Raw genomic sequence first — 23039 nt, 5'->3', positions numbered from 1 at the left:
CACATCGGAAGTACTAGGAGTTGAACTTTTTATCCAGACTTGTGAATGAGCAGAACCCCTCTTTGGCAGTAATGGCTCTTTGGGATATATTCAAAAAGGAACCCCAAGGGATATCCCTCAAACAAAAATTGCATATGCAAGTTCAACAAGTTATGAGATGTCCTAATTTTCAGAAGCAAGAAGTGAATTCAAAAGAATAGAAGGCGATAAAGTCACCCATCCTTCGTCTTCAAATGAAACTCGCCCACACTTCCCTCAACACATGGAACTCAGCCATACTTCTCTTGTCATATAAAACTCAGGAACTTGATGAAAATGGGTCTGAGAAATGTGTAGGTTGAGTTAAAGCTGATTTTTTAATGTGAATAAATTCCTGTTCTAATAGTTTGTACAGAAGACCAATACAGATGCCACTCTTTTATTGCTTCTAAATGTTGAGATTATACGCTATTATGTCTTGAAAAATTATTTCTTTTTTGTAAATATGAACACACCATATTGGTTAAAAGTGCCATCATTTGTACTCCTGTGGGTCATTTGAAACAGATTTAAAAAGTGTAAATCTTTGAAAAAATGAAAGCTGTTAAAAAAATTAAAATAAAGATATAATTTCTTTTTTTTTTAAATGGTGTACTTTTGAACATCCTAAAAAAAAACACAAAAAAAACCTCACCCATCCTTCTCTCTTCACAGGAAGCTCACCAGTCTTTTTCCCTTCATATGAGAAGGCATCCATGTTTCTAGCAGACAGAAACACCACTAAGTGGTATTGTAAGCAAACAAAAACATATCAATAGCAGCCGCTGCCTCAAACGGATTGTGCTCTATCGAGTGAGCAGCAAAATCCTTAATCAGGGACAGTGATACAGAAGTTGACTCACTACCTAATTTATAAAAAAAAACTATAACTCTTAGAGCATTCGTGTAAACTACAATGGTTGACTAAAAATAATTCTCAAGTGACCAGTTTTAATCCCTGTACCAGATACATATCTACTAATCGCTGAACCTTCATTCAGAGAAGCATTTAAAGGATTTCAGTTTCTCTGCCTGGCCTCTTTAGGCATTCGTTTCTGTATTGCCTCCTGATAGAAATCTTCCTATCCATACACATGCCGGGCATACTGTCTTCTCGTATGCACTGAAGTGTGCAAGTTACTTTCTCAGGAACAAGAACTTACAATTCAGCAACTCAAGAAATGAAGAAGCAGCAGACACTGCCGGACTGTACGAACTGGAAGAGGAAGTACCTGAAAAGTTTTCTTATTCAAATTAATAATAATGTGTTCGGAGTAGAGCGTTGTTTCCCGCTTGATGCACCTTTTTCATTACTTTTTATATAGGATTTATTACTATTTACATAGTAATGAAGGCTCATAATAAGTGTGAGGCTGAAGATGGGATGCATGCATCAAGATGATAGTGGATATCTTTTAAGAATCAATAGGGCTATGAATAGTGCAGCAGGTGCAGTAGCACCAGGCCCCAAGGGTGTGATGGACCCTGTTGACCCCACGTATGGCCGGGAGCCCTAATCCTGGTTTTTATGGGTACCCATGGCACCCTTACTCATGCCACTTGACGATTGAGGCTTGCCTTGTAACCCTTTAGATTGCTACGTGGCCTTTAAAAGCCATAAATCCTTGGGGAGGCGGATGAGAAAGCTGCCTCTGCAGAACTCAAAGATTCAGTAGTGTCCACCTCGGCCCTCGTTTGCTGTGGCACTTCTTTCCATTATAAACTCTGGGTATTCCTGCCATCTAGTGGCAGGACCAGAAACTACAGCCAGAGCAGGTTTTAATAGATAGAGCTTTGCACACCTGCTTAGGATGCCTACATGAAAGGCAGTACACCCCATCCACATCCCCTTTATTATCCTTTCTTCTGCTGAAATCTGGGCATTGAATCTTCTCTCACAACTAGACATTTTCCTACATAGGCCCTGCAGCAAAATCTTAAATCTTTGTGATCTATCTTTTTATTTTCTCCCCTCAATTTCCTTCTTTTTTCCAGACGGGATAGATCATCTTCGCGTCTTGTGTTTGGGGGAACAGTAATTAACCCCTGTGCTCAGTGGGCCGACACCTGTGGGGGGTCCCCTGGAACCACCAGCCTTCTGAGCAGAGCCCTCACTAGGAGGCAAGATTGGGTCCCAGCCAGGTCTGCTGGCTCTTACAAGATGTACAAATCCACTATGGGTCCTCCTTCAAGGTCCTCTCCCTCAACAGGGGTTCACCTGGGGGTGCCAGGCACCAATCCAGCTATAGATCCTTTCAACCAGGAGTAGCTGCAGCCAATGAGATTCTACCACAGTATCAAGGCCAGGGTTTTAGAGACACCGTCCTTCAAGCGAGTACTAAAAGAACGTTTTCCCTTATATCCCCCCAGACATGCAGAAAACGGTTGTTGTAGCTCGTGTCCTATCGAAGATAGATTACTGCAATGCGCTATATCTAGGAATCCAGAAACCCCTGCAATTGAAGCTTCAATTTCCCCAAAATGTGGCAGCCCGTCTGCTTTTAAAAATACCTAAATTTAGTCCCATCTCAAAGAAGATCCGTGACCCTCATTGGTTGCCCGTTTGTGAGGGGAGGGGGGGGGGGGGGGGGGGGGGGGGAGTTCCAGGCTCTTTGCATTGCCCATAAGGCACCGCACAGAAGCGGTCCCTCTCATTTCAAGATTTCTTCCTGGCATGTTCCCAACTGCAACTGAGATCAGGTCTGGCCAAATTAGATGTCACCTCAAAAATAAAGAAAGCCAGATGGGGAGGCAGAAGCTTTTCCTACCTAGCAGGTAAGCTCTGGAACACAATGCCTTTTTCTTTAAGACTCCAACCAAACAGGGTACTTTTTGAAAAAATACTGAAAACTTGTCTCTTCACTTCCTGTTCAAAGTAAATATTTTGGCTCTCTTATAGGAAGCTAGCGCCAAGACGCCTCGGTATTCACACGCTTTAGAAGCTTACTAAGAACAGCGCTCATGCTGGAAAATGAGACTTGGTACCTGTGTTGGTTTGCCTGGCTGTAAATCTCAGATTTCAGTACCATATCCGTTGCTTACATACTGATGTGTCCTAAGCCTGAGAAGTGGTACAAAAAAATCCAGAGCATTTAGAACTAAGTGAGGAGCGTCAATTGTCTTCTAGGTTTTGTCTAATGTGACACTAACATGTTTTCGTTGTGCGGCGATGCCGTTCATGTTGTTGTGTGAGTGCTAGGGTTGGTCAAGTATTTTAATTTTCCATGTCTTTGCTTCTGGAGCGGTGGTGCTGCAAGCTTGATTGTGATGGATGGAAGGCACTGCAGAAACATTTGATAAAACAGGGAATGCTCAAGGTTTATGGCCTATCTTGGAGAACTGCACAGATTGGTCAAGGGAGTTATATGGATGGTAATCTTGATATCTCCATTTTAATGTCAGTAGTGAATTTATAGTCAAGGCTACAGAAGTCAATGATCAACAAAATAACACCAAATTTGTGTGTCTGTCTTATTTGCTATAAATGTGATCTGTGCCTGCGGAGTTATTGCCCATAAACTGAGTTCAAGTAGGGTAGCAATATCTAAGCTTTACATTATGAACCTGAATTCAGAATATGACCAATTGTGTAAAGAGGGATATTTATGAAGTCTACAAAACTATAGGAATATTGTATAAAGTTTTATGAGGGCCATGGGTGGGCCGGTCCCCATCACAAAGGAAGGGCAGTGTAGAAGACTTACTTTTGCCTCAGCGACCGCGCCCTCTCCCCAGTAGTCTACGGATGTTGAATGTAGCCCCTGAAAAAATACTTTGCAGAATGCTGGCAACTTTAGCCCTTTATGCGGGATTCGAATAAACCTTTTTAAAAACCACAAGAAGCCTTATATTTTTAATTTTGCATGCAAACTGGTGGGCTAAGTTAGTTGGGTATCCCAAAATCTGCATTTGCCAAGGAAATTCCCCAAGGCAAGTGTCGATAGCCAAAATCAGGCTGACAGCAGACTCTGCTCAGCCAGCACAGAGGGGTGCAGGAGCAAGAGAGGCTGAAAGACACCTGAGGTGCCAATGTCCACGAAGCTGCACCGCAGGCTGTAGAGCGCAGTCGTGTCCTGGGAGAAGGGCGCGGCCAACAGTGCTAGAATAGATAACTTAATGAGTGTTATTGATTACGACACACGTGATGTCATCTGTTGTAAGGGTGAAACTATGAGAAGTTTGGTGGGGGGGGTTGAGTTGCTCTAAACAATTGGCGAAACACGCATGCCATCCACCCACCCAACAGGCCCACCCGACCTTGCTCTGTCGTGAACTATAAACTGATCACAAACCGCAAACTATCGCAAGCTGGAAGACAGCCATGCATTCGAGGGCTTTTATAATGCACGGAGGAGCGCATGACCATTGAGGTTCCTCCAACTATACACCCACCAGCCAATCACTGAAGTAACAGTGGTCGAGGAAGCAAGGTGCATCTTGGATTCGGGAGGATCAGCTTTGCTGATCCTCCTGGATCTAAGCGCAGCATTCGATACCGTGGACCATAAGATCTTAGTCCAGCGCCTTGTCAACTTAGGGGTAAGAGGCACCGCTTTACGGTGGCTTACATCCTTTTTGGAGAACAGAACCTTCCAGGTTGGGAAGGGAACGCGCGCTCCAAGCCTTTCTCCCTCCAGTGTGGGGTGCCGCAGGGCTCGTCATTGAGCCCTACTTTATTTAACATTTATATGGCCCCCCTGGAGGATGTTGTCACCCCTTTTGGGATTAAAGTTGTTACATACGCTGACGACACCCAATTGGTTGTTTCCCTCTCCCTGGAAAAGGACAATTCTAAAAACCTGCATAACTGCATCGCAGAAATCTACACATGGATGTGCGACTCTCGACTTAAATTAAATGGCACAAAAACAGAACTCATGCTTTTGGGCCAGCAAATGACATCCCTTTCCACCTCCATCTGGCCCATGTGCCTAGGAGATTTCCCTCCACCAAAGAAAGAACTCAAAAGCCTAGGGGTATGGCTGGAGCAAGACCTCTCCCTTAAGACACAGGCCAAAAGACTGCTGGCACCTGTGTGGGCCTACTCCGCTCAGCCCGTAAGATTCTCCCCCTACTTCCGACACAATCCAGAAAGTTACTCATTCAGGGTCTTATCTTATCCAGATTGGATTACAGCAATGCCCTCTTTATGGCCGCTCCAGAATCTACCATCAATATCCTTCAGCGAATCCAAAACTCAGCGGCCAGGCTGCTGACAGGCACCTCCCGGAGAACATCGGCCAAACCAGCACTCAAAGCTCTTCATTGGTTGCCTGTCCGGGAAAGGATCAAGTTTAAGGCTCTGTGTATCACCCATAGATCCCTTCAGGGCAAAGGGCCCCCTATCCTTGGAAAAATGCTCTATCCCTACAAATCCACCAGGACCCTGCGCTCCTCCCGGGGTAACCTGGCCACGGTTCAAAGAGTTAGGAAGGCGTGAACTGGAGGGCGGAGTTTTTCGGTCACCGCTGCAACCCTGTGGAACTCCCTGCCGATCAGTCTTCGATCCGAACCGACCTACTTGAAGTTTCGTAAACTCCTGAAGACACACCTGTTCCCACAAGATCCATAATATCACCTATCACCCCCCCTAGTCCCCCTCAGATTTCCTCTGCACCCCAGCGCTGGGACGCTCCCGGGCAGCCATGCGCTTTATAAATCCTTTTTCATTTCATTCATTCATTTCACTCATTATGTCCAGATGTAATGAACACCCCTGTTCTTCCCAGCACAAGCCTCAAATGAGTGGAGAAGGGTGGCTGCGATGTCAGTGCATTCCCAAACACTGCTACGTGGGCAGAGGCGCTTTACGTTTTAAGGCGCAAGCAAAGAGTGCCAGTGCCCTGCCACGACTTTTCAAGCTCCCCCTGCTTTCTTCTCTGTCTCAACCCTTTTCCTTCTCTCTACCTCCCTCTATCCCTGACTCTGTCTCTCTGTCTCTCCGCCCAGCCCCAATCTTGAGGACTTCATGTCCCAACAAAGGCATATTTTAGCCATGTGTGTGCCCTCGTGCCTGAAGGTTTTAAGTATCATTCAGTATTGTTTTGTATCACCCAGGCTTGAATGAACAAAACATGGCCAATAAAATTCTAAGTCGTTTTTAACAGGGGGCCCCAAAATAGGTCTTGCCCAGAGCCCAAAAATTCTTTAGGGTGAACTATAAATTTGTGTACCCTAAAATACAGCCTTCAAGACTGAGGAGTTTTATACCTGGGGGAAACCTCACCCATTTAGCCAAGTGATACCTGATTTTATAGCTTGAATGAAAAATACAAGCTTTTATTTTAACAGAAATTTGGTAGAACATGCAGATAAATGGATGAATTTGTGGCAAGTGAATCTTTTTCTAACCAGGGACCGCTTAAAGATTTCCGGGCCAAATATAATTTAGGGCCCCCTATGCAGACAATTCTGGATTTCATATCCAGTTTTAGCTCCTTTATGCCCTTGGCACATTTGTTCTGATCATTTGCAACCCTCTTCCTTGGCCAGGAGCCATCTGGGCCCAACCCTAGAACAAACAGCCTCTTTGTCTGGCCAGCAACAGAGAAGCCAAAAGACTCAGGGCATATTTATAAAAATGTCACGCAACGCAACCCACAAAGACAACTTGCTGCGCTGCGTGACAGGAAAGAGAGACGGAATTTAGCGCATCTACTAAGACAAGATGATGCATTCCTGTGCTGGTGCACTGAGTACAGCCCACTGCCAACGCAGGCACTGTTCGGCATGGTGCACGGATGCCTGCGTTACTTGCAGGGTTATTTTTCTGAAGGAAGGGGCACCTTCCTGCACAAAAACAATCCTTCGAGGCATTTTCCTCTTTCGTTGTGGATTGCAGAATGCGACACATGCAGAAAATGGAAATCACGAGGAATACAGATATTTCTCCTGGTTACACCTGTTTGGAAGGTGTACCATTCTGATGCCATCACAAGTTTACAGCCCATAGTTGCATCAGAGCCCACGGGTGGATGCGTGGGAACGCTCATGCTCCACCCATGGAATGCCTTCTCAACGCAGAGTAACGAAAGGCAGTGATTTCGCTGGGGATTTACTAAGCCTCACAGATTCACCCACGGTGGCTTTGTAAATCTCACTTAAGCCCTTGCCATGCGTGGCACATGGGCTTAGAAATTTGGCCCCCGATGTGTAGACAAGATGAACAAGTTACTTACCTTCGGTAACGATATATCTGTAAGAAACAGTAGTTAGTATTAGATTCCTTACCTTAGAATATCCCCAGGCGTCAGTCTGGATCCGGAAACTTTTGCGTAGCAGTACCCCTGCGCGTCGGTAGGCGTCGTCTGCAGGCGTCCCCTGCGGCTCCGCGTCGTCGGCGTCGTGCGCCGTGATGACGTCGCTGGAGTATATAGACGCCGCCTCCGCGCGCTGACGTCAGTTCTTTGCACACAGCTTTTCCGCGCCAGAACACGCAGAGCCATGTGAGAACCAACACTGGTGCCATTTGAAACTAGGGCCCTGAAAGGGATGTCCCTAACCCTAGGTATCAGTTCGCAGAACGGGGAGGATGGGCGGGGCGGTAAGGAATCTAATACTAACTACTGTTTCTTACAGATATATCGTTACCGAAGGTAAGTAACTTGTTCATCTGAAAGAAACAGGTTAGTATTAGATTCCTTACCTTAGAATAGATACCCCAGCAATACCAACCCCGGTGGTGGGTCTGCGAACCAATACAACCTACACCAGAAAGTCCTGGAGGACCGAACGGCCAAAGAAGCCATCCCTCCGGACTTGACTGTCCAGGCAGTAGTGCCTCGCAAAGGTGTGCAGCGAGGCCCACGTGGCCGCCTGGCAAATGTCCTGCAAAGGGACTCCCCGGCCCAGGGCAGTAGTAGCCGCCGTGGCCCGAGTGGAATGGGCCCTCAGCCCAACAGGAGGCTCCTTCCGAGCCAAAGAGTAGCATGCTTTGATGCACAGGACGACCCACCGAGAGATGGTCCGTTTCTGTACCGCCCTTCCCTTCTTCTCACCCACGTAGCCAACAAACAGTTGGTCATCCACCCGGAACTGGCGTGTGCGATCCATATAGAATGAAAGCGCACGTTTTGGGTCCAGACGATGGAGCCGCTCTTCATCCTTTGAAGGATGCGGAGGCGGGAAGAAGGAGGGCAAGGTGATGGACTGCCCAATGTGAAAAGCAGAGACTACCTTGGGCAGGAAAGAAGGTCTGGTCCGAAGAACCACCTTATCAGGATGAACAGACAAGAAAGGAGGTTGAACAGAAAGAGCCTGGAGCTCACTCACTCTCCTGGCAGAGGTGATGGCTACCAGGAAGGCCGTCTTTAAGGTGAGAAGACGGAGAGGACAGGAATGAAGGGGCTCAAAGGGAGCGCACATCAGGAAAGTCAAAACCAGGTTCAAGTCCCACTGAGGCATCACGAACGGAGCTGGAGGATACATGTGCGTGATGCCCTTTAAGAATCTTAACACAATAGGGGACTTGAACAAAGATGGCTGATCAGGTAGCCTCAAGAAGGCGGAAAGGGCAGAAAGATAGCCCTTGATAGTGCCCAGAGCAGAGCCCTGCTGGGCAAGGGAAAGGAGGAAGAGGAGAACCTCAGATAGAGGGGCAGAAAGGGGATCCACAGCCTTTGCTGTGCACCATGCCACAAATCTGTTCCACCGGCAGGCGTATACCGACTTTGTGGAGGGACGCCTGGCTGCCAGAATGACATCACAGACTTCAGGAGGCAAGTCAAATGGCCTCAACTGTCGCCGCTCAATCTCCACGCATGGAGGTGGAGACTGGACAGGTTCGGGTGGAGGACCGTCCCCTGCTGCTGCGACAGAAGGTCCTCCTGAAGGGGCAGGCGGATCGAGGGACCGACTGTCATGCTGAGTAGCTCGGGATACCAGTACCTTCGAGCCCAGTCCGGAGCCACAAGGATAACTTGGGCCCGGTCGCGCCTGATCTTCTTCAGCACTCTGGGCAGAAGTGGTATAGGCGGAAAGGCGTACAACAGACCGCAACTCCACTCGCGCCGAAAGGCGTCGCCGAGCGAGTGCCGTCTTGGAAACTCCAACGCGCAGAACTGATGACATTGCGCGTTCTCTTCTGTGGCGAATAGATCTAACCAAGGCTCTCCCCATTGCTGAAAGAGGCCTCTCGCCACATCCGAGTTCAGACGCCATTCGTGATCCACCGAGCACCGACGGCTGAGTTCGTCCGCCCTGGCGTTCAGAGAACCTGCCAGGTGTTGAACCGTCAGAGTCACGCCCTGACGTTCCAGCCATTGCCAGAGGCGCAGAGCCTCTTGGCAAAGGGTCCACGACCCCACACCGCCCTGTTTGTTGCAGTACCACATGGCGGTGGTGTTGTCCGTGAACACCTGCACTACACTCCCGTTGACAAAGGGGAGGAATGCCTTCAGTGCCAGGCGAATCGCCCGCAGCTCCAACATGTTGATATGGAGCCGGGACTCCGCCGGAGACCAGAGGCCTCTGATCTCCGCCTCTCCCAAGTGGCCACCCCAGCCTTGGAGGGACGCGTCCGTCACAACCACGTGCTCCGGCTGGGGAAGGGAGAGGGATCTGCCCCTGACCCAATCGCGGTCTGTAAGCCACCACTGCAACTGTCTCGCAGTGCCCTCCGAGATCAGGACATGGTCGGATAGGTTGCCCTGATGCTGGGCCCACTGAAACTTCAGGTCCCACTGCAGAGCCCGCATCCGCCATCTGGCGTGATGCACCAGAAGGATGCAGGAGGCCATCAGCCCCAGAAGCCGCAGCGTCAACCTGACCGAAACCCGGGATAACGGCTGAAAGATGGGAATCAGAGCCTGAATATCCCGGACCCGCCGTTCCGGGGGATAAACCCGAAACTGCGCCGAGTCGAGAACCGCTCCGATGAAAAGGAGCTTTTGAGAGGGACACAGGTGTGATTTCGGCACATTGATGGAAAACCCCAACTCGTGCAGGAGGTCTGCCGTCATCTGAAGGTGGTGGACGACTGTCTGGGGCGAGCCCGCCTTCAACAGCCAGTCGTCGAGGTAGGGGAAGACTGAAACCCCTAACCGGCGCAGATGAGCTGCGACCACCGCCATCACTTTCGTGAACACCCGTGGGGCGCTGGTAAGGCCGAATGGGAGCACGATAAACTGAAAATGCTCGTGGCCTACCGTGAACCGCAGGTAACGCCGGTGGGCCGGCAGGACGGGGATGTGAAAGTACGCATCCTGCAAGTCCAACGCTACCATCCAGTCGTGTGGGTCTAGAGCAGCCAAGACCTGAGCCAAAGTCAACATCTTGAACTTCTCCTTCCGGAGGAAGCCGTTGACGTTCCGTAGATCCAAGATAGGACGCAGGCCTCCCTTGTCCTTCTTGGGTACCAGAAAGTAGTGGGAGTAGCAACCACACCCTACTTCTGGCCCAGGAACGCGCTCGATGGCCCCCTTGGCCAAGAGGGCCGTAACTTCCTCCTGCAGAAGTGTCAAGTGGTCCCCCGACACACGGTGGTTCTGCGGTGGCATGGCTGGAGGAGTGGACTCGAAGGGGAGGGCATAGCCCCTTCGGACAAGCTGCAGCACCCACCTGTCCGATGTTATCGCGCGCCAGCGGGAGTGGTGATGGCGAACCCTGCCACCCACTGGCGTCACGTGAGCCCGAAAGCTCGGACTAGGAAGGCTTGGATGCCGCAGCGGAGGGAGGCGTGGACTGACCACGACGCTGGCCTCTACCGCCACCACGGCGGAAACCACGGGCGCCACCGCGCTGGGGAGCGCTCTGCGCCGCGTGGCTGGCAGCACGTGTGGGACCTCCTCTCCCTTGGCCACGAAAGGGCCGAAACGAACCCGTCTGCTGGCGCTGGGTCTGGGTCGAGAGACCCAAGGACTTGGCCGTGACCCTGGAGTCCTTGAAGCGCTCCAGCGCGTGGTCCGCTTTGTCACCAAATAGGCGACTGCCATCAAATGGCATGTCCATAAGCGTATTTTGGACGTCTGGTGAGAAGTTGGCAGATCTCAGCCAGGCATGGCGACGAATCGCCACCGTAGTGGACATGGCCCGTCCCAGTGAGTCCGTGGTGTCCAGACCACAACGGATCGAGTACCGCGCCGCATCCCGGCCTTCAACAAAGGCCCGGGTGAGCTTGTCCCGCACCTCCTGGGGGCATTGCGGCAAACACTCCTCGACCGTATCCCACAGGGAGTGGGTGTAGCGGCCCAAGAGGCACGCGGTGTTACAAGACCGCAGCCCAGCACTCAAAGAGGAAAACACTTTCTTTCCGAATTGGTCGTACCTCTTTGATTCCCGGTCGGGCGGAGCCGACGGAAATGCGGACTGCGAAGTGGAGGCCTGGATCACCAGACTCTCCGGGGAGGGATGGGTGGACAGGAAGGCAGGGTCGTCCGCGCAGGGACGGTGACGCCTGGCAACGTTCCGGTCAACCGGCGCACCAGAGGCGGGCCTGGACCAGGTGCCCAGAAGGACATCCGTCAGGGCCTCATTAAACGGCAGCAGAGGCTCCTGGGGGCATGACTGCGGTTTAAAAACTTCCGTCAGGATATTCGGTTTGACCTTCGCGACGGGGAGCTCAAGGTGTAAGGCCTTGGCAGCCCTCATCAGGACCACCGAATAGGCAGCACCCGCCTCGGACGCCACAGGGGACGGAGAGACAAACCCAGGGTTGGGCGACTCGTCCAGGCCACTGGCATCACCCAGATCACCTACCCAGTCCACATCGTACTGGCAGGCACGGGATAGAGGGTCCTCAGACCCCTCCCAACCCTCTCCATACTCCTCCTCGTCATACCCATATTCTGGGTCGACGATATAGACATCGGGGTCAACAGGCCCCATCGGCGTCGGGTCCGGCGTCGGCCGACGCCGGTCCGGCTCCGAGTCCGGAGTCGGGGAGGAAAGGGGGGTGGCGCCGCGCGGCGTCGGTGCCGGGGACCCGACGCCGGCCGGAGCCGACGGCGGAGTCGCTGCACCACGCGGGGGCGGTACCATGGGCTGGCCCACAGGAACCGACGCCGGAGAGGCCGGGAGACCAGCCGGCGACGAACCAGAGGGAACCAGCGGCGCCGGGGCCGGAGCCACCGGCGGCGCCGGGGCAGGAGCACCCGAACCGCTCGGGCCCCCAGACGGGACCGACGGGCCCGCAGGCGCCGAAGGCCCCGCCGGAGAAGACCTCGCCCTCATAGCAATGAGGAAGGCCTCGATCTCCTCACGCGACGCGCCTTCCCCAGGGACCGACAGGTGTGGGGCAGACGGCGTCGGCGACCCATGCGGGACCGCGGGGGTGGGGTCACCCGAGCCCCCGGCCGCAGCACGCGGGCGTCGGGGGGAGTCGGGGGTGCGATGGCGACGCCCCGACTTCTTGTGCTTACCTGATGAGCCGGAGGAATGGTGGCGACTCCCGGAGCGCCCATGGCGGCTCCGCGACCGCTCCCTCGACCGCTCCCTCGACCTCCGACCGGACCGGGACCGCTCTCGACGCGGGGCCGACAACCGGAGTTCGAGAAGCTTGCGGGACCGCTCCCGCCTAGCTTTTCCAGTCAAGGCCCGACAGTCGACGCAGGACTCCACGTCGTGGTCCGCGCCCAGACACCGGAGGCAGAGTCGATGGTGGTCGGTGACCGACATCATGCGGTCGCACTCGTCACAACTCTTGAAACCGGGCATCCTACCGGCACCGTAAAGAAGTTAACAAAAAACTTGGTCAAAAGACCGGAGTACTGCTCTTCGGATCTGCGCTAACTGGCGCGGAAAAAAGAAGAACTGACGTCAGCGCGCGGAGGCGGCGTCTATATACTCCAGCGACGTCATCACGGCGCACGACGCCGACGACGCGGAGCCGCAGGGGACGCCTGCAGACGACGCCTACCGACGCGCAGGGGTACTGCTACGCAAAAGTTTCCGGATCCAGACTGACGCCTGGGGATATTCTAAGGTAAGGAATCTAATACTAACCTGTTTCTTTCAGATAGCTGCATGTGGACTAGGGTCTCACTTTTGGGCCTGTGCCTACAGAGGGTGTTTCCTTATGTTGAGTGGACTCGTTTCGGCTCCATGAGGAACAAGGACTCTGCATCAGGTCGCACTGGACTGTGATCACACCATTCAGGCATACAGTGGCAATCACTGCTTTTGTTTGCTGCACCACGTGAGCTGTGCGGGACTAGGATTCAGAGTCAGGTAGCGATAGGCTGTGATTGCACCAGTCTGGCAGCCGCTTTACGAGGGCAATGCTGTCACAAAGGGAGCACAAAATGACAATTTCCAATGCACAGTAAGCAGAGTATGCTGGATAAATGCAAGGACCTGTGAAGGTGAACTGAGACTATTAACTCTAAAAGCTTAAGGTGCTTGTTGAATCTAACCAGAATCTGCCCGCACTGGTTAAAAAAGGCAGCAAGTAAAAAAACTAGACAGTCTGGGGCTATTACAAAAGCCTAACGGGGGACCCTTCAAAAGTGAGGGCTCTGGGCCAAAGCCCTCTTTGCCTTAAAAACACATCCACCAAGGTCCTGATAAAACATTTACGTTGACACATTCACAAAATATTTAAGGATTGGGGCTAGAAAAGAGAATAAATAGACTAACCACTCCACAAAGGAGCCTCTTGTGTGCAGTGCAGATCCCCAGGTGTTTGTCAGTGCGTGTACACACACAACACAAAGCGTGCGCACACACAAAGCGCGCGCACACACACACACCCACCCACACAAACACACAAAATCTGTATACATTACAGCAAAAAAATATTTTGACAACATATGACTTGGTTTGGTCAATTTTCAGATTAGTGAGGGGGCATGCAAAATTGTAGGCAGAGTGGCACCAAAATGTGTGTTATTTTTAAACACTATTTTCATAGGAATATTTTGTCAGCTGAACACATTTCGCCAAACCTTGCAAGAGAACAGTGCCTGGCCCACCTTGAAGCTCTTTTGTGACTTGTTGTAGGTGTGTGCAGCAGTCTTTGGAACATAAACATTTAAAATATGCAGAGATTCAAGAATTTGCACTGTCCCTTCAAGAACCTGCCTGAGAAGAGAGGACTCCTTCTCTGTTGACCATTGCTATTTGAGAACCGGCTGCCGGTAGTTGAACCACGTTGCCTTCTTGTGTCAAACATCTGTGCCACGAACCTCCTCGCAGGCGCTCTCCGAGCCCTTCAGGGTGCTAGAGTCTGATGCAAGGAGGGGTCCTTTCATCATGGATGACTTTGACCCACTAGGCCAGCCGGTGCCAGGACTAATGGCTGGCGTCGGTTGACGCACAGTCGTGGGGCACAAGCCTCCTTACCTGCACTGCAAAGCGGGGAGATTTCCTAATGGGTCAGCTGATGCCATTTGTGCAGTTGGTCACATACCAGCATTAAAGGGGTGAGCGAGTGGTACTTCAGTAGATTCTGGGTTGTGGCGCTAGGTTTGGTGTCCCACTGCATATATGCACCCCCCGGTTTGTATAGCGAATCCTAGTCTTAATGGTGGACTGAAGGTATTCTGGCTCCCTTTTCCTGCATGTCCTCTTAAGCTGCTCTCCAAACTCCTTCACCAACCCCACAAACATTTCTCTGCAGCATCCACAGTAGCCATCAAGATGATGATTTGCGGTAGAGAAGCTCTCCTTGGCTTCCTTAAAGAGTGCATGAGCTAATGGTCAACTCTACTTACAGGTGAGAGCCGTGACACAGCCTGCCCACGGTGACTCTTCCTGACCCTGTGCACAGCCCATTCCCCCACTGTGGTGTGACCAGCAAAGAGTTTGGCGTAAGAAGTGTAGTCCTCTATGTACACACATGCTCCACCTGTGTGGTGATGTGTGATCCCCTATGCCTCTGCACCCTCAGCACAGTCACACTCCACTGTAGCCGTGACCACTATCTGTCAAACACCCAAGCTAGTACCCAGGACATGCACACGCCTGCGAGCTGCTGCAAGACAAAGACAGTAGCAAACAAGCGACAACCAAGGACGCAGACCAACTGTGCCGGCATTGTGACGAAGGCCATGTCTGGCACTCCCCCCTACATTGCTGTCAATGTTGTCGGTACAGGCCTGATGTGTGCTAAAAGAACTTATTCGACATCGGTCCCTCTCTGACTGTGCACCCTGCCACACTGCCCTCAAAGGGTACCCATTGGCTTTTTTCGGTGATATACATTGTTTATCTTTGAGTTTCTTTTGGAGAAGAAGTGTTAACAAGAGGTCTCACTTAAAGGCACTTGGTACATTGCTTCGCATAGAAGCTTGGAATTCATGAAAGCACACTACATTAATATGTTTTCAGAAGGAATTTTTATTTCCTACTTGGGTTAACATATACACATTGAAAAATGACAAATATTACACTGCACTGTCAAGAGGCAACTGGTGCTTTTCCTTCCGTTCTCAACAGGAGACACAGGAGACAGAAGCGACGACACACTGCACCCAAAACCCAAGTGCTTGCAATCTTCAGTGGGCGCCACCTGAGTGCAAAGACAGTACGCGCTCCGGCTCTTCGTGGCTGGCGGGATTCTGCAGACGATACAGCGACCCACCCTCCAGAGTGTTCCGAGCCTGGCTCCATTTTGTGACACGAGTGGAACCCATCTGTGACAACTCCCACCTGCATTTTTGGAGGGGTACAGTGGTTCTGTTGTGCGGACCCAGCCCGCTGTGAGGCTCATAGTGTCCCACATACATGTCAACCAGTTTTTAGTTCCCAAGAGGACTAAGAGACACCACTAATAGAACCCATGGCCCCTCTCCTCCTTGCTTTCGTATGGCCACGTTTGTATGCGTTCGTTACTTTCTTTTGGTTTTAAGGGCATCGCCCTCATCCAATCCCCAGCTTGCTCCTTATGGCTCCACAAGAACCTGAAATCTCGAAAGTGGAAAGGAAATAGAATGAGGCCATTCATAGAAGCAACTAAACTTTGTGTCCATTCAATACATTTAGTGGTGTCCAGGAAAGGAAGAAAAAAAACTCATAAAATCAGGATATATGCCTGAGGGCTAAGTGAGGCCAAAAACCCTGTATTTGCAAGTGCCCACATTATAAAACTATGTTTCAATTAAAACCACAGTTTTGTAAGATGAAAAGAAGGAAACGAGAGAATCCACAGCTAAATAAGGTTTAACAAACGCTGGTTATTTTCTAGGGACACAAGTCCATGTTAAAGAGATGACAGCAACTACCCCAGTTCTCACTGGGTGGTTCATCCAAAGCTAATCCTTTCTTTTCTGGTTTCACTGTTCGCGAAGATAGTTCTTCGACGCCTCTGTTTCGCTTCTCCTTTAGGCTTAGTGCAAGGCTACAAAGACCGAGTGACGGCTGGGCACCCCGGCAGCTTAGTCCTCTTCGTCCTCGCTGATGTCGTAGGCAGCCGCCCCTTTGGACCGAGGAAGGTTGATGGGTGAGGAGGATGGGGACATCTTGTTGGCAAATGGCCAGCGGAAGGAGGGCGAGGGGGAGCGCTCCCGCACAGGGCTGCTGCTTGGACTCTGTTTGGGGCTGATTGCTTGGAGCATACGGCCTTTTCCCTCCTTAAGCATGTGTTTCTGAAAATTGAGAAAGGCAGAGAGCTCATGAGGCAAAAGAAATGAAGAGATTTGAAAGGGTCACGCAAACATTGTAAGAAACAGTTGACAAGGACCAACCCCAGGGTGCAGCTAGGATTCTGGGCAAATTTAGAGGCTAGAAAAATATAGATATGTGCTATTTCCATAGCCTCTGAAGCAGCAGCATTGCTTCAGAAGAAGGGTACTTAATAATAAGGAGATACAACATCGCTCCAGGAGAACAGGCGCTAGATTCAATTTTCAGATGTATCAGTAACTATGTAAATGGTCCCATTTGTGGACAATTTTTTTAAATGTATCCCATTCAGACAGTCTCATAGTTTAGCAGAAACCCGGCTCTTTTGGACAAGGGTGGATGTTGGACACCGAGAGCAGGTTTTCCAATCCCTGTATCCAAACCTGACTCACAAAAGGGGGGACAGGTCTTCGCACCTGAGTGAAGGAAGGAACACAATGAGATGTTAACGGCGAAAGGGACCGCCAGCCATTTCAAGAATACGCCCTAGGAGCCACCACAGGAAGCAGAGTGCACTGCAATCGATGGAAGTTTTTAAATTGCTAGCTTCTAATTTTGGAGATTTGTTTGGATTCTTTGAGTCTTAAGAAAGACCATAAAGATTTACCAGAAGGACTGCCAACGCCATGGGGCTCCCTTTTACACAAACATGGAGGGGCTGAAGTTAGGGTCAGCCTTCTGGCCTTGTACGTGAAATGCGCAAAAGAAGGGGAAAGCAACCGAAAGCGCAGAAGGCTGAGACCAGAGTTCAGAAACTTACCAGGGCCCCTTCGGGTCCAAACATCTCCAGGAAGTTACCGATGAATTCCCGCGACTTCTCCTCCCACTTCTGAATGAGGTCGATGCTTTTCTCCTCCACCTTCTGGACGAACTCCTTGGACTTCTCCTCCACGTCCTTCACCTTCTTCTTCACCTTATCCACCCTCTCCTGTAAGTTGTATCTCTTCTCCTTTAGGAAACAGAAGACAATAGAAGACAGTGGCTCAAATAAATAACCAAATCCTAAAACCATCAAACAATTCAGGATATTCGGAGGTGAATCAAGTACTAGTGGAAGCTCATATGATCTGACTGCTTGTGAGGTCTTTCAAAGCATTAATGCATGTTCTTAAGGGCTTTAACATGAGGTAATTGTCCGCCACCATAGTTCTGCATCCCAGGGCAAAGGTGAATATGCACAAGAAAGGCGAAGACAATTGTCTCACTGGAAATGAATTCTATTCGAACATACTCACCGGGAACAGTAGCTATTCAGAAGAGTGCAGAAGGCCTACTTTAAAGAAATGAAGACAAATTGTGTGCTTTTGCTTTGTGTACTTGTTAAGCCATTTCTGCGACAAGCATTGTGAAGTGACATCATGAGTACCCTGAACAGGATTACACAACAGAATCTTTAGAAAAAGCTAGGAGTTCGTACTCTGTTGTGTCGGCTTAGCAATCCGACATCACAAGCTTCAGAGTTGTGTAAGGAAGGCCTTAGTTACCAGTGAAAGCCTTCGCTGTGAGCCTTCTTATTGGTCAGTCGACAAACTGTACATTCTACAGTGAAATACTACTCACAGGGGCAATCCACATCTAGCAGTAAGCGAAGTCTGATTTATTGACCAAATCTTGGACACAGTAATTTCAATACATGGTAATACTTTATTTATTAAGCATCTCTGCCCGCGCTGCTGCCTGGAGAACCTCTGCTTCAGAGAAGCAGATGCTGCTGAGAGAACAGCGGTCAGGAGTAAAGATGAATCTCAGTCAGTGCACGCCTCAGTATTGTTACAGATGCATGCTCTTCAAAAATACATGTATTCGCAGGGAATATGCTGTTCCTCTGAAGTCACAAAGCAATAGGAGAGTGAAGCAGTAAGTCGGAAGACGCTGGGCAAGCAGATTGGGGGGGGGGGATCTGATTACTCAGAAGCAAGAGCCCTCTTACACTCAGATGGGTGTCATGCTCCATCATCGAGCAGCTCCTCGCTAGGCCTGAGCTGCAATGCCCAGCGGGCCCCTCGATGTGTGCCATGCTCCACCATCGAGCAGCTCCTCGCTAGGCCTGAGCTGCAATGCCCAGCGGGCCCCTCGATGTGTGTCATGCTCCACCATCGAGCAGCTCCTCGCTAGGCCTGAGCTGCAATGCCCAGCGGGCCCCTCGATGGGTGTCATGCTCCATCATCGAGCAGCTCCTCGCTAGGCCTGAGCTGCAATGCCCAGCGGGCCCCTCGATGTGTGTCATGCTCCACCATCGAGCAGCTCCTCGCTAGGCCTGAGCTGCAATGCCCAGCAGGCCCCTCGATGTGTGTCATGCTCCACCATCGAGCAGCTCCTCGCTAGGCCTGAGCTGCAATGCCCAGCGGGCCCCTCGATGTGTGCCATGCTCCACCATCGAGCAGCTCCTCGCTAGGCCTGAGCTGCAATGCCCAGCGGGCCCCTCGATGTGTGTCATGCTCCACCATCGAGCAGCTCCTCGCTAGGCCTGAGCTGCAATGCCCAGCGGGCCCCTCGATGTGTGTCATACTCCACCATCGAGCAGCTCCTCGCTAGGCCTGAGCTGCAATGCCCAGCGGGCCCCTCGATGGGTGTCATGCTCCACCATCGAGCAGCTCCTCGCTAGGCCTGAGCTGCAATGCCCAGTGGGCCCCTCGATGGGTGTCATGCTCCATCATCGAGCAGCTCCTCGCTAGGCCTGAGCTGCAATGCCCAGCGGGCCCCTCGATGTGTGTCATGCTCCACCATCGAGCAGCTCCTCGCTAGGCCTGAGCTGCAATGCCCAGCGGGCCCCTCGATGTGTGTCATGCTCCACCATCGAGCAGCTCCTCGCTAGGCCTGAGCTGCAATGCCCAGCGGGCCCCTCGATGTGTGCCATGCTCCACCATCGAGCAGCTCCTCGCTAGGCCTGAGCTGCAATGCCCAGCGGGCCCCTCGATGTGTGTCATGCTCCACCATCGAGCAGCTCCTCGCTAGGCCTGAGCTGCAATGCCCAGCGGGCCCCTCGATGTGTGTCATGCTCCACCATCGAGCAGCTCCTCGCTAGGCCTGAGCTGCAATGCCCAGCGGGCCCCTCGATGTGTGTCAGGCTCCACCATCGAGCAGCTCCTCGCTAGGCCTGAGCTGCAATGCCCAGCGGGCCCCTCGATGTGTGTCATGCTCCACCATCGAGCAGCTCCTCGCTAGGCCTGAGCTGCAATGCCCAGCGGGCCCCTCGATGTGTGTCATGCTCCACCATCGAGCAGCTCCTCGCTAGGCCTGAGCTGCAATGCCCAGCGGGCCCCTCGATGTGTGCCATGCTCCACCATCGAGCAGCTCCTCGCTAGGCCTGAGCTGCAATGCCCAGCGGGCCCCTCGATGTGTGTCATGCTCCACCATCGAGCAGCTCCTCGCTAGGCCTGAGCTGCAATGCCCAGCGGGCCCCTCGATGTGTGTCATGCTCCACCATCGAGCAGCTCCTCGCTAGGCCTGAGCTGCAATGCCCAGCGGGCCCCTCGATGTGTGTCATGCTCCACCATCGAGCAGCTCCTCGCTAGGCCTGAGCTGCAATGCCCAGCGGGCCCCTCGATGTGAGTCATGCTCCACCATCGAGCAGCTCCTCGCTAGGCCTGAGCTGCAATGCCCAGCGGGCCCCTCGATGTGTGTCATGCTCCACCATCGAGCAGCTCCTCGCTAGGCCTGAGCTGCAATGCCCAGCGGGCCCCTCGATGTGTGTCATGCTCCACCATTGAGCAGCTCCTCGCTAGGCCTGAGCTGCAATGCCCAGCGGGCCCCTCGATGTGTGTCATGCTCCACCATCGAGCAGCTCCTCGCTAGGCCTGAGCTGCAATGCCCAGTGGGCCCCTCGATGGGTGTCATGCTCCATCATCGAGCAGCTCCTCGCTAGGTCTGAGCTGCAATGCCCAGCAAGCCCCTCGAGGTCTTTTGAAAATAAGACGCAGTGATGAAATTTGTGCGGACGTGCAGTGTGTGTAGACTGGTGACTATGTGGTTTAGGAGTTTTAATACATAGGTCCTACTGTTATAAATAGACAATATGTTTGCATTTAATGTCCTATCGCATGCAAACACAACCACACATAATTGCCTAAAATGGATCGACCAGATTGTCCTTGCACCAGGCTACAAGCAGCCAGAATAAAACAACTTGGTGTATGGACAGCAGCAGCCAACCAAGATGACATCCATCACCTTTGCAGGGAATTCAATAAAACTCAGCTAGTTCCGCTCAATCTCCATGCACGGAGATGTAAACTGTGGAGATTCAGCAGAAGAATCCTGATTTTTTGCAGGCACAGGAGGTACTCCTGAGGGTAGAGGCTCAGCTGCTTAGAGTGTCAGATTGTGCCAAGATCGGTCTCCTCTGCCTTTCTTCAGGGCTCGGAGAAGAAGCAGCAGAGGGAAAAAAGCCTAAAGGAGACCTGAATCCCACTGAAGGTAGAACACGCAGCCTACGAAAAACCCAAGACATGAACTCCACAGTGCAAAAGGTACGAGGCTCTGCATTCTTGGTGGTTGCAAAAAGATCTAACCAAGGCACGTCCAGCCGGGCAAAGACACCTTGAATAACTTCTGGATGTAAACACCACTTGTGTTTGGCCAAACGTCACCTTGCTGAGCTTGTCTGCCCTGGCACTGAGTGAGGGACCCCACCAGGTGATTGACAGTCATGGAAATTACTCGAAAGTCCACCCCCGCCAGGGTCTCAGCTCTTCCTGCCATAGAGCCTGGGACACCACGTCACACTGCTTATTTTAGTACCACATGTTAGTCATGTTGTCTGTCAGGACCTGAACAGGCTTCCAAGGTGACCACACCACCCCAGAGATGATGCAACCATCACCACTGAGCCCTCTGGGTGAGGCAAGGAGAACAACCTTCAGACACGATCTAAGGCCCTGGGTTGTTTCTTAGGGAACACGGACAGAGTCCTGGGCCAACGAGAGGCAGAGGTTCCACTGCAGAGCAAGCTTGTGCCATTGGGCACCAGCAGGCTGCACAAGACCAGGAAACAAAGAAGACTCAGAAAACATCCATGCAACAGGAATGATCCCAACAAAAATCTGTTTGATGTGCTGAATATCGCAGACTCACTAAAGGGGTGGAAAGTATTTGTATGCCACTGTATCCACGACAGCCCCTACAACGAAAATCCTCTGCACCGACTGAAGGTGGGATTTCAGCATATTGACAAAGAACTCCGAAGAGGACAGCAGGGAGACAGTGGTCTGCAGGTAGTCCACAAATGACATGGGGAGTCCACCTTGAAAAATCAATCAATCATCGAGGTACAGGAATACATGCGTCCCGACCTGCGAAGATGGGCAATGACCACCGTCATCAGTTTCGTAAATACCTGGGGGGCTTGAGGTCAGGCTGCAATGAAGGGTGGTAAACAGGAAAGGCCTGACCCCACCATGAAGCGGAGGTAACGCCTGTGGGATGAAAGGGCAGATACATGAATGTAAGCATCCTGCCAGTCGAAGGACACCATCCTATCCCCAGGATCTAGGGCAAAGACGACTTGGGCAAGGGTTAACATCTTGAATTTGCCCTTTCAAAAGCAGGCATTAAGGAACTGAATGGCACACTAGCCAGGGAGACAAAAACATTCTGCCCCCTAACGGCTGCAGATGGCCCTCTAAGGGGGAATCAGAGCATCTTGGCAGCAGTTCCAGCACGTGAAGAGGCACAGGATGACTGACCTCACTGCTTGTGGCCACGATCTCTACCCTCGCCACACCCCATAGCACCTAGAAAGGGATAGCTGAGCTGCTGAAAAGAGTGAGATGGCTTCCTCTGGCAGCAAGCCAGATACTGGGAGTAACTCCTAAACTTCTGGTATAGTTGGTGGAACTGGCAGGTCAGAGATTGCAAGCCAAGATGCAGGCCAATGACAACTATCTTCTAATCACTCCAATGCAGATCTGCCTTGCACCCAGACAGCCTGGAGCGGTCAAATGCCATATCCATAAGGCATACCTGCACATCCCTGAAAAAACTAGAATCGTGCATCCAGGCACAATAGTGAAGAACAAGTTACTTACCTTCGGTAACGCCTTATTTGGTAGAGACTCCACCTAGTTGCAGATTTCTTACCTTAAATATTGCCCAGGCAACAGACTAGATCCGAAACATTTTAAAGCAGTACTCCTGCATGTGCACATGTCCTTGTGGCCATCAGCTCCAGCTGGGGGATGGGTTTGGAGTGAGACAACTTGCGAGGAGTCAGGCCCTTGGAGTGCTGACTGTGTGATCTGTCCCTGAAGCGATAAGGAGAGGTCAGCTGCCTGGAAAATCTCGTGTTTCTGCCAATTTATTTTTTAACTTCGTCTTGGTCTTGCACGAAGATGGTGATATGTCCGAGGACTTGGATCACAACCAACGTCATTTCTTGTGTTCAGCAACATACAGCTTTGCGTTCGGTTTGCTTGGTCATCGGATGCAACAAGTGGTATTTGTCACACAACTCCTAATCATGCTTG

At 51.5% G+C, this 23039-nt stretch overlaps 1 protein-coding gene across 1 annotated transcript in view; it reads right to left on the bottom strand.

Annotated features, from left to right (window-relative positions):
* Window positions 1-15281: 15281 nt before the first annotated feature.
* The window catches only part of LOC144792120 (choline-phosphate cytidylyltransferase A-like), a 184935-nt gene continuing 177177 nt past the window's right edge, over window positions 15282-23039 (bottom strand). Inside the window, exons 10-11 of the mRNA XM_078666995.1 lie at window positions 17336-17524; window positions 15282-16538 (exon numbers count right to left, since the gene is read on the bottom strand). Of these exons, the coding sequence (XP_078523121.1) occupies window positions 16329-16538; window positions 17336-17524 (399 nt within the window). The 3' untranslated portion in view covers window positions 15282-16328. The remainder of the gene's footprint in view (window positions 16539-17335; window positions 17525-23039) is intronic.

Source organism: Lissotriton helveticus, chromosome 11, assembly GCF_964261635.1.
Source record: "Lissotriton helveticus chromosome 11, aLisHel1.1, whole genome shotgun sequence".
NCBI classification, from domain to species: domain Eukaryota; kingdom Metazoa; phylum Chordata; class Amphibia; order Caudata; family Salamandridae; genus Lissotriton; species Lissotriton helveticus.
This window is presented reverse-complemented; position numbering and strand designations above follow the sequence as displayed.